This window comes from Strix aluco, chromosome 1 (genome assembly GCF_031877795.1).
Source record: "Strix aluco isolate bStrAlu1 chromosome 1, bStrAlu1.hap1, whole genome shotgun sequence".
Taxonomy (NCBI): Eukaryota; Metazoa; Chordata; class Aves; order Strigiformes; family Strigidae; genus Strix; species Strix aluco.
The window spans coordinates 96,590,929-96,601,162 of NC_133931.1; the positions used below are offsets into that span (position 1 = coordinate 96,590,929).

The 10,234-nt window shown below is 39.4% G+C and overlaps 1 protein-coding gene across 1 annotated transcript in view; it reads right to left on the reverse strand.

The window, feature by feature from the left end:
* LOC141930392 (orofacial cleft 1 candidate gene 1 protein homolog) overlaps nt 1–4,941 on the reverse strand; it is a 28,890-nt gene extending 23,949 nt beyond the window's left edge. The window contains exon 1 of the mRNA XM_074841566.1: nt 4,930–4,941. Coding sequence (XP_074697667.1) covers nt 4,930–4,941 — 12 coding nt within the window. The remainder of the gene's footprint in view (nt 1–4,929) is intronic.
* Nucleotides 4,942–10,234: the final 5,293 nt, after the last annotated feature.

Below are 10,234 nucleotides of genomic sequence, written 5' to 3' on the forward strand. Positions count from 1 at the left end.
TACCACTGACAGATTAATATAGATATTAATATCCTCATATACATACACATATATATGCACACACGCATATATGTTATTCTGAAAACAGTGAACTTTCTCTAAATTAAAACTATTACCCTACTAAAAAGCAAATACGTGTAAAAATGACCAGACACATTCTGAAAGCTACAAAAAACAGAAATAATTCCTACAAGACACATGTAGCACAACTGAAGTTAATAATAATTTTGACAGGAGTTCGATAGGTTCAGAAATTCACCCTTCTGCTTCTGATTTTTTTCCCAACTGAAAAATCTTTCAAAAATACATATTCATTCAGTTAGTATCTTTAGAATTATATCTCTTTTGCAGTATTAAAGCACTGCTGCATTCCTGCATACCATAAAATTTTAATTGAGTCAGTTTTAAAGATTCCAGCAGTATTTGTAATACTGCTGTATGATAATTATTTTTATTATGCTGTGTATAATCACCACACAAAACCTTAAACTTTATGTTAACAGCTAAAAAAAATAACATCCATACAAAAATTCTGGGACAAATTTTCAGCTGGAGTAAATCAGTATACATCCCTAACATTGATGGAATTAAGATGATCTGCATTACATTCTGTGTATTCTTTCTGCATGTCAGATTTCCCTAAGAAAATCAATTGCAGCCTATATTGGCCATAGTCAAGTTTCAGTTGTTGTAGTCTGTAAAACATGTAAGCTCCTTTCACAGCAAGAAGAAAGAGTATTCCTCCTCCTCCATATCTAATAAAGGTGCATAGTGGGTTTTGATGTTTTGAAGTGGGGTTTTTTGTGTGTGTTCTGAGGTTTTTTTGTTTGATTTGGGGGTTGGGGGGTGGTTGGGGTTTTTTTTAAGTATTCAGTATAGTTAGCATCAAATTTTGTTTTTTTCAGGAACACAATAGACTACATTCTTTGGCACTTCACTCAAACACAAATTAGTATTTTCAAGTAGTTGATGCAACAGGCTTGTGACTCCTACTTACAAAGAACTTTAAAAGAAATTATGCCCTTGTCCCTTAATGTGATCGGGTTTTGACAAGGTGTTTTTAATGAGTTCATATTTTTAGAATGAAAGCAACACCTGATTTTCAACAGCAGAGAGGAATCCTTACAGGGTTACTTCTCAACATAACTGAATAACAGAGTATTTTGGTGGTGGCCTTTGTGTAATCAACACATGTTCTTGTCACTTCGTGCTTCAGAGGAAATTAGAAGACAGTTTCCTTTCATACCTATCTCCAGTCAATTTCCTCATTCTTCTCTCTTTTACACATGAGCACTTTTAAGTAGTGTAAATTACACTCTTTCCCCCCTTCATTTTAGGCTTCATTCCCCAGCCCCCCTACCCTTATGATACTTTGCCTTCTCATCAGAGAATAGGCAGGAAATTATCCAGTGGCATTTTACATTCATTTTATCATTAGTCACTACTAGTTAATTTATGTATTTATGCAAATATATGTCTAAAGTAATTGTTCTTTAATCAGTTCACATGTACCTTCAAAACTTAGGTTTCCTATAGCAAATTAAATAAAACTCTTTCAGTGACCACTTGCATATTTTCAGGCACATTCCAGTTGTGTGAGCATACCTAGACAAATGCACATGAATGCACATTCGTACAGAAAGCTGCCATTCTAATTATAGAATATTATCCAAAAATAAACATAAAAAAAGCATTCCTACAAAAAAGCAAAGTTACACAACTTGAGACCAGAACCTCAAGTGATACAAAGGCTGTGCTGGTTTACACCTGGGGTGGAGGTGGCCCAACTTGCATCCACAAACAATACATGTCAGACCTGTCCATCCACAACCAGCACATAGAAAGGCTATGTCCTTTGCTTGCAAAGTCAAGTTTAAAGGGTAATGCTGCTGCTGATAGCAAGTCATCCTATCTCAAAGCTCCACCACAGCTGGTGAAAAACAAAGTCTTGCCTTTTAACATTTTTTTTTAAATGTCTTTTTACATTGTGTGTGCCACATTACAGCAAAGACAAGGGGAGTTAGAAGTGTCTGAGCACAGACTAATCACCATGTCATTCAAAAAGTGACCTAAACCTTGAAATGCCTTTTTGAACGCCATCGTCATTAAAATGCACCGCCTGCTTTCCAATATCAATTGAAACAAAGGAAAACCAGGAGTACCAGAACCTGCCGTACGCGGGTCTGCAGGAGAGCAGTGAGTGCCGCAACAACAGCGGCAGCAGCAGCAACGGCAAGGGAAAAAACCCTCATTTATAACCAGTGACAACTAAAACCTATGAAGTTTTTAAAAGAATGTGATTGTTGTCAAAAGGAATTGGGTACAACAATGCTGCGTTCAGCTCTGGTTCCACTCAAAGCAGTGGCTGAGGGGCTCTGGGAAAGCTGCTGGAAGGCTGGTGGGCACAGACCAGCAAGAAAGTGAATTTTGCATACTGTACGGATCATCGCTCAGTTCAGGGCAGTCATATTGAATCTGTGATCAACCAATTGTGCTTCATGAAACCGTCAGCCCTCATTTATGTCTAGCTGTTTTCTTCTGTCCTGCTGTAAACAAGCTCTGCTCTGAGCTGTCTCCCTACCCTTATCTGCTTAAGAAGATCACACAGACAGACCTCATCAGCAGCCTTAGAGTTAAAGTTAAAGTTACTGCTTCCAGACAGCAGTCCCCATGCAAGCTGGAAGTCAAACAGAAGAGCAACTTTGGAATGACAGAGTTTTAGTTCCTTTTAGGAAATACATACCTTAGATTCATACACATACTGGCATGTTATGTCTCTTTCATGAAATTAAATTAGGTGTTCCTAATATGAACAACTGTTTCTAACATCAGCAAACTAGCTCAGCAGATTCATCCATGGTTTTGTTTGTGGGTTGGTTGTTTTGGGTTTTTTCCTTTGGGGCCTTGTTTGAATACAGCCAAAAGAGAAGTAGCTGGAAATATTGTCAATCTGGTAGGGCTCCAAGAACCTAATAATGCCTGAAATGCTCTAAGGAATGTAATGATGGTAAACAGGAACAGGTATGTTGGCTTCTGTTCTCATTCACTTCAGCGAGAACATTAGCCTTTCAACATAAAGCAGAGCACAGTTTTCAAAGAATGATCCTCTCGCATATAAAGGAATGAAGCCTTGCTAAAAACATATTCCTCTGTGAACGCACACGCACACAAATGCGTTACTTGGTATTTACAACATTTAATTCTTGCAACCAGCTGCTAAGTCCCTGTTAAGGCTTTCCTTTATGCAGCTGAGCTGGAACCTTTTCCCTTCTCCTAGCCTATTACTTTGTCTATTTAAGGGATGGCAGCCAAAGAGAAACAGCTTGTAATTTGCACCTGTCTGCTTTAAGCACTCCGTCTTAGATTTTGCACAGAGCAAACTCTTCATTGCTAATGAGAATGACACTTAATAGGGTCAAACATATTTTTAGCTGACTCTGCAGCAATTAAAAGATAAATAAATAAATACCTATTTCATTTAAGCCTGTTCTAGCTGGAGAATGAGGCTAAAGGAAAAGCCTTGTCAAAAAAGAGCAGCTCAGTGTGTAGGTAGAAGATGTAACCCCATGTGTCTAGTCTAATATAACACTGGGCACAGCTAGGCACAACTGAACCCGTACACTCCCCATGCAGGAGCACGCAGGAGAGCTTTTGCCTCTTCTATAAAATTCAGAATTGTTTCAGAGAACCGCCGCGTGCAAAGAATCCTTCTGAATTTCTGCATACTGAGCTGCCTTTTGAGAACTCACACACACTTTGCTACCTACAGGGTCAGGTCTATGAGAAAATCGTTCTCTGAGAATTAAAAAGAAATGCATGCTTCACTCCTGATCCAGAGGCGTACAAGCATTGTCATGCAGAGATGCACTAGCTGGAGTGTAAAGCAGTGAAGGTGTACATCGAGCAAATAACCCACGAGTGATCTTTCAGCCTTACAGAAACTACCTTAGCATGTTTGCTTCTTGCTAGAAAACAAGCATGGCGCTTTCAGTCAACTATGGTATCATTTACAATAGCATTGAAAGAAACGACAATTTCACTGGTATATTAGTTTAGTTACTAAGAAGTAGTCTTTTTCTTGCTTGCTCTTAAAATAGAAAAGCCCTCAAAAACCTCAAGCTACAGAGCTGATGACAAGAACAAAAATGCTGGGGAAAAAATAGAAGGGAAATAAAACAAAATAAAACATACAATTTATTAAAGAAAACATTGGTGCTGCATTTTGATTTCATAAATTGTCCCTATTTGTACTTCCTGCTTAAACAATAACTAACATGATGATGGGTTAAATGAAGTTGAGATTGTCACAAACATGGCCTCACTAGTAATTAATGTAGTTTAATATGGTTGTTGGCACACATCTCACATGACAGATAATGTTCCAACATGTCACTGATAGGACCTTTCAGCACAGCTTTAGGAGATCTACCAGGCATTGCCGAGGTTTCTTAGGTCAAAGGGTTGAACCATGTGTAATTCAGAACAGAGGAGGTCCCACGGTCACTCCACAAAAACAATTACACTACTTATTTCACTCCATCCCTTGCCCGAAATTCACAAGCCTCACAGTTTCAGCGCAGTCAATCTCGCTCTGCCCTGGGGCTACGAGCCACATGAAAATATGTGGTGCTGTGTTTATAAATCTAATCAAAAATAGAAACAGTAGACAAGCACAATGAGGTCCTACTATGGATCATGGGAATTCTCTAAATTCTGAAGGCACTTTTGTTTAACTTCTGTGGGCCTTCTCCTACCATTACATTGTCTGGTACTCTCGTTAATCATCCTCTTGACTTGTCAATGATATAAAGGAGCCTATGCGTCTGCTGACTTCCCTTCTATCACACTATGAATAATATTATGAAATAGCAATACTAGGAATAGCCCCTTTAATTTTTCTGGTTTAAAGCGTGTTTTTTATTCACTTACCTCTTTCTCCATGCCAGTCTGCCCTTTCTCAGACCTGCAGCAGAAAATGCTTCCTCCTGCAACAAAGGAGAAGGAGTGCATCTGAATTTTCAGTCTGCATACAGTTATTAATACCCTTAGGTTTAACACACAGACTTGCAGAGCATCAGCCTATAAACTTGACAGAGTGGAGAGTCTTTTCCTGCTGCAGTCCCTGCTCCTGCCTTGCCAAAGAGCAAAGGAAGGATATAGTGCTCTTCCTTCATTTCATCTTTTTGAAAACAAATTTCCATCAGATTACATTAAAAAATAGCTAGCAAACAAAGATAAACAAGTAAAACATTGTTTAAGCTCAGATGAAACAACACCAACAAAGTCATGGCATTGTGTGGAAGTAGCCCAGAAGTAGACAATTTCTACTCCCAGACAGTAACTACTAAAACATCACAGAGTTTGCTGTGGAATACACCTAACCTGAAGATTACAATACTAAAGCTGCCAGACTCAGGAATGCCTCTGTGATCCAGCATTTAGGTGAGTCCCACTTGTGCTTCACTCCCTGTGCTGGGATTTCCATCAGAAGGAAGGAAATTATCCTCTACTCTGAGGTCATAACCATTAAGCAAGCATACAATAACTTTACAAGTTATATATCACATCAGCAAAAATGCCTTGATTTTATACCAGCTACTTTGGTCTCTATGTGGGAAAAAAAAATTATTCATTCAAAATGGCTAGATGGATTAGCCCTGCGCTCACTGAAATCAATGGCAAAACTCAGTCTGACTCTGCAGTCACAGGACCTGAACCTCAATGAATAGCAAGCTTCTTCCTTTGCCAGCTTTTCCCTTATGCATTTATACAAACACACATTCAGATTATTTTGCAGAGTCTGAAAACAAAATAAGACTTTGAACAATTAAAAATATCCCTTCAGAGTCCCTCAGAAGCTTTAACTGACCTTCTGGGTCAGAAGATGCCCTGTACAAAGTACATGTTTGGCCCCAGTTGAGGAAACTCTCTCTCCTGAGGGCACCAGGCAAAGAAGTGCTTAATTCTAAGTATGCGCTTAAGCTTTATTGAAATCAATACAATGGACAGTGGATGGGGCCACAAATTCTCTGCAGAAAAAGGCTGCATTGTCGCTCTGGTTGCTCAGTAATGAATGAAAGGCTGAGCTTTTGCCCAGGCTTTGCTGACGCTGAGAGTCTGCTGACCTTTACCATCACTCCTCGATTTCAGTGCCCTCCTTGGGGTGCCAAGGCCATTGCAGCAATGCTGGGGGCTGTGATTCCAGCAGCTTCTGCTCCTCCTGTGGCCAGCCCTGCCCAAACAGCCCCTATGCCATAGTCCACAGCTGTCACAGAAACCGTGTCCAAACTCCTCCGTTTCATAGCACTCTGCAAAATATATATATATATATATATATATATATATATATATAAAGCCCACCTAGATCACATGGGTAGGCTCGGGTCACATATCTAGTCATGGTATGTCTCAGAAAACAATCTCAAGAGTCCCAATTCCAAAATCTGGGATGTGTTTCCAGGCCAAGGTAGTATCTCCATCACTATTCCAGCTGCTGCTCTAATCTGATTGCACATCGACTGAACGCAATAGGTAACTAGTCCTGAGCCCAATAGCGTGGCACATTCTGTGTTATGACTCAAATAGGAGCAGCAAAAAAGAAGAACCTGTGTGAAGCAATGACAATAAAAGATTGAAATGGTTCCTTTCCTTTTCAAAGTAGAATTGCAAGAAGCTGCCAGCAGAAAGAACTGATAAAGATGTAAGCTATAAATTCAACATTTTCATCCATGGTCAACATCTGTTCATTGAAGAGGGGCCAAAGATGCAGCAATAAGGACTTTCAAAGCCACAATACTCCCAGGAATCCAAACATTAATGGGGAGACAGTCTCGTCTTAAAGAATGTGATGGACCACATTAGAAAAGCAAAGGCAAAGATATATAAACAGTGAGTTCAGAGGAGACATTAATAACATTAGTGCCTTAACAGTGATATTCTTAGAGTTCAGGAACTTCCTTTTATTTGGGTTTTCTGGGGAATTTGTTTGTTTGTTTGTTTGGGTGGGGAACACTGGTGTTTTTTTAAATGAAGGTGCTAGGCATCTCTTTTCCTTTTTTAATACCAATCAGGCAACACATTCAACACTGTATTAACTGATGTTGACTGTGGCCTTACTTAACCTCATCAGCCTATTTTCTTTAGCTGGATAACAGCTGAATCATTAGCATTCAACTGGCTTGCAGTCCTGAAAGAGTACAGCAAAAACAAAGTACATGATTTTTCCACCAATCAAAAAACAACATAAAATCTATTTCAGATCCCACTGGATATTTTATACCCAGCTGATGTAATGTTTTGCATGATTTAGGGGTGGACTTTTGTTATTTTTAAGTACATTTTTAGTAAAATAACAAAGCAAAACAACAACTTAGAAGTTCTTCAACTGGATATTTTCTCTTCTTTTTTTTTCCATTTTTCCCCCAATTATGCTTTTTTGCCACAAGAGGAATAACTAAGGAAGCTATATTAAATAGGCAAGATATCTGAATAGCTTTCTGTAATAAAAATAATCTATTTCTAATCCAAAAATGGAGGAATTAAATAGAGAGAGATGCAACAAAAAAAAACTCTATAGAAGCACAACTGTATTGACAGGCTCCTGTCACCAGTCATAGATCCAGGAGAGATCAAGACAACACATCTTTCCAGTGAAGCAGTCTGAGGTACCTCTTTTTCCCACTAGTTGATATTTTATGCTGTATCTGCTACTGAAAATCACTTGGGCTGCATGAAGAGCCAGTATACAATGAGTCTTGCAAAAGTAACCATAAAATTTACTATTCTTGCAGAAACAAACCTGTCCTGTTTGTAGCCATGTACCCAACATCTCCTGAAAGCACTCCCAAATGCACAGGCATGTTATCACAGGCCAAGGAGAGCAATGCTGGGCACAGCTAAGGTGCTGGCGACTGCTGGCAGAGAAATAGTGAGTTCACAGCAGGAGTAGCAAAGCAACAGTCTGTCATCACGGTGGCTGCCCTCACTCCTTTCTCACCTTCACCTGGTACACAATTTATCACATGCTAAGAAGAAGTGCTGTGGGATCTCTCTGCTACAATATCGGCAGAAACCACTGAGTAAATGATAACCCTAACAACCTACTTGTAATTCCCTTTGGACTCTCTCATAAATACCAGCTAGCCAGCATTGGTCTTTAAGAAGTATTTCTTCAGGGGAAAATTGCACCTCTGGTGAAGAGAATCCATCAGTCACTTAAATTCAGCAGGACTGACCTTTGAAGCCACAAGCATTGTGCTTATCCTTCTTTAATCACCAATTTTGGGAGCAAGTCCTTCAAAGTAATTTCAAATCCTTTCTATCCTTTCTCCTTTTTAAAAAAAAAAAAAAAAAAAAAAAAATAAGGAGTTTGCTGCAATTATGTTTTTATAAAAATCACTAACACACTTAAAATTAAGCTCACATTCAATTATCTTGCTTGATAAGTTGTGATGTTACTAGCCTTTTTCTGTGTGCTTGAAAAAAATAGATAGATAAATTATTTTTTCCATTGATAAACCTCAGTAGGCAGCTAAGCATCACTTAGCCACTCACCTCCGCCTCCAGGGGAATGGGGGAGAGAATCAGAAGGGTGAAAGTGCAAAAACTCATGGGTTGAGATAAAGACACTTTAATAATTTTTTTTTTAAAGGAGGAAAAAAACAACAGAAGGGAAAAATAAAACCAAATGAAAAAGTAATGCAAAGTAATGCAAAAGAAAACAATTTCTCACCACTAACTGACCAATGCCCAGCCAGTCCCCCAAGAAACAGCAGCCCTGACCAACCTTCACCCATGCCCCTCACCCCATTTTACTGCTGAGCACCATGTCATATGGTGTGGGACATCCCTTTGATCAGTTGGAATCAGCTGTCCCAACATCGTCCCCTCCCAACTTTTTGTGCACCCCAGCCCACTCACTGGTGGGGCAAGAAGCAGAAAAGGCCTTGGCATTGCGTAAGCACTGCTCAGCAATAGCTAAGACATCCCTGTGTTATCTTCTATCACAAATTCAAGACATAGCCCCATACAATTTACTATGAAGAAATTTAACTCTATCCTAGCCAAAACCAATACACTACATCACGCCCGCAATTCCTGTGAAAGTGGCAAATACTAATTTTATTTTCTGTGCCACCATTCCAATATTCTCATTTTCCACCAAATGGGAAGCACCATACACAAACACTCATCACACTGCTTCAGAGCCTGGTTCATGGATGATCGTCTCCTGATGAAGTCCCAGGGCTCGTGTTTGAGAGTGCTGAAATTCTTAGTGGTCATCACCTGACAGTCAGTACTGGGGGAAGAACAAAGCCAGCCCCAGCCTGGAGAAAAGGCTTTCCGGAATGGGATGACAAGGTCCCAGTTTTGCTTGCCAGGATTTTCTTTGGCATGGCTGCCCACCACTAGGATCAGATCAAGATGGTAGCAGGCCACAGGACTGGGTCACTGAGCACAATAAGGAAATCACATTCTTTATGATCTCAGTCAAGCCTACATCTCTTTTTCCTCCAGCTTTCCACTTACAAAACAGGCACAATAATACTCCACATTACCTCCATGACTCTACCAGCCATGGTGGAATTCTGCTGACCCCTCTGGATACATCATCATGGTACCAGGAACCTCAGCACTGCCACTGTCCTTACTTCTCCCTTCCCATCCACATCCCAGTCCTTATCCAGCAAAAAAAAAAGGGGGCCTTTTCATTACAAAAAGCTTTTGTAACTTGTAATTCTTAAATAATACAGCCTTCACATTACAGCAGCATGTCAGTTAGAAGTACTGAGCTGTACATGAAATCCTAAAAAATATATGTCCTTTAGAGGCAAAACCAATGAATGATTTTGTTTGTGGAAAAACAATACTGTAAAATCTAAGGGGACACCATATGCAAAGATAAATAAAAATCTAAACATGTAGAAAATACTCACCATCAGTAAGCATGCTAGCAAATATATTTTGACCATTCACAATTTTAGTGACAACAGCTCCATTTCTTTCAAAAAGTGTGTCAGAGTTTCCTCCCTGATTTATTTTCAGGGAGTAAGTAGTTCATTTTTGACTGTATGTATTAGCCGTAGATTTTAGCACTTCCTCATGAACTTCTACTATTCATTCTCTGGTTTCCACTACTACTACTACAAAAAAAAGCCAAACAATCAGAAATTATTTTTATACACTCTGCAGCTTAGGGGATCGGCCTATGATTATTGAAGCATCACTTTCCAGG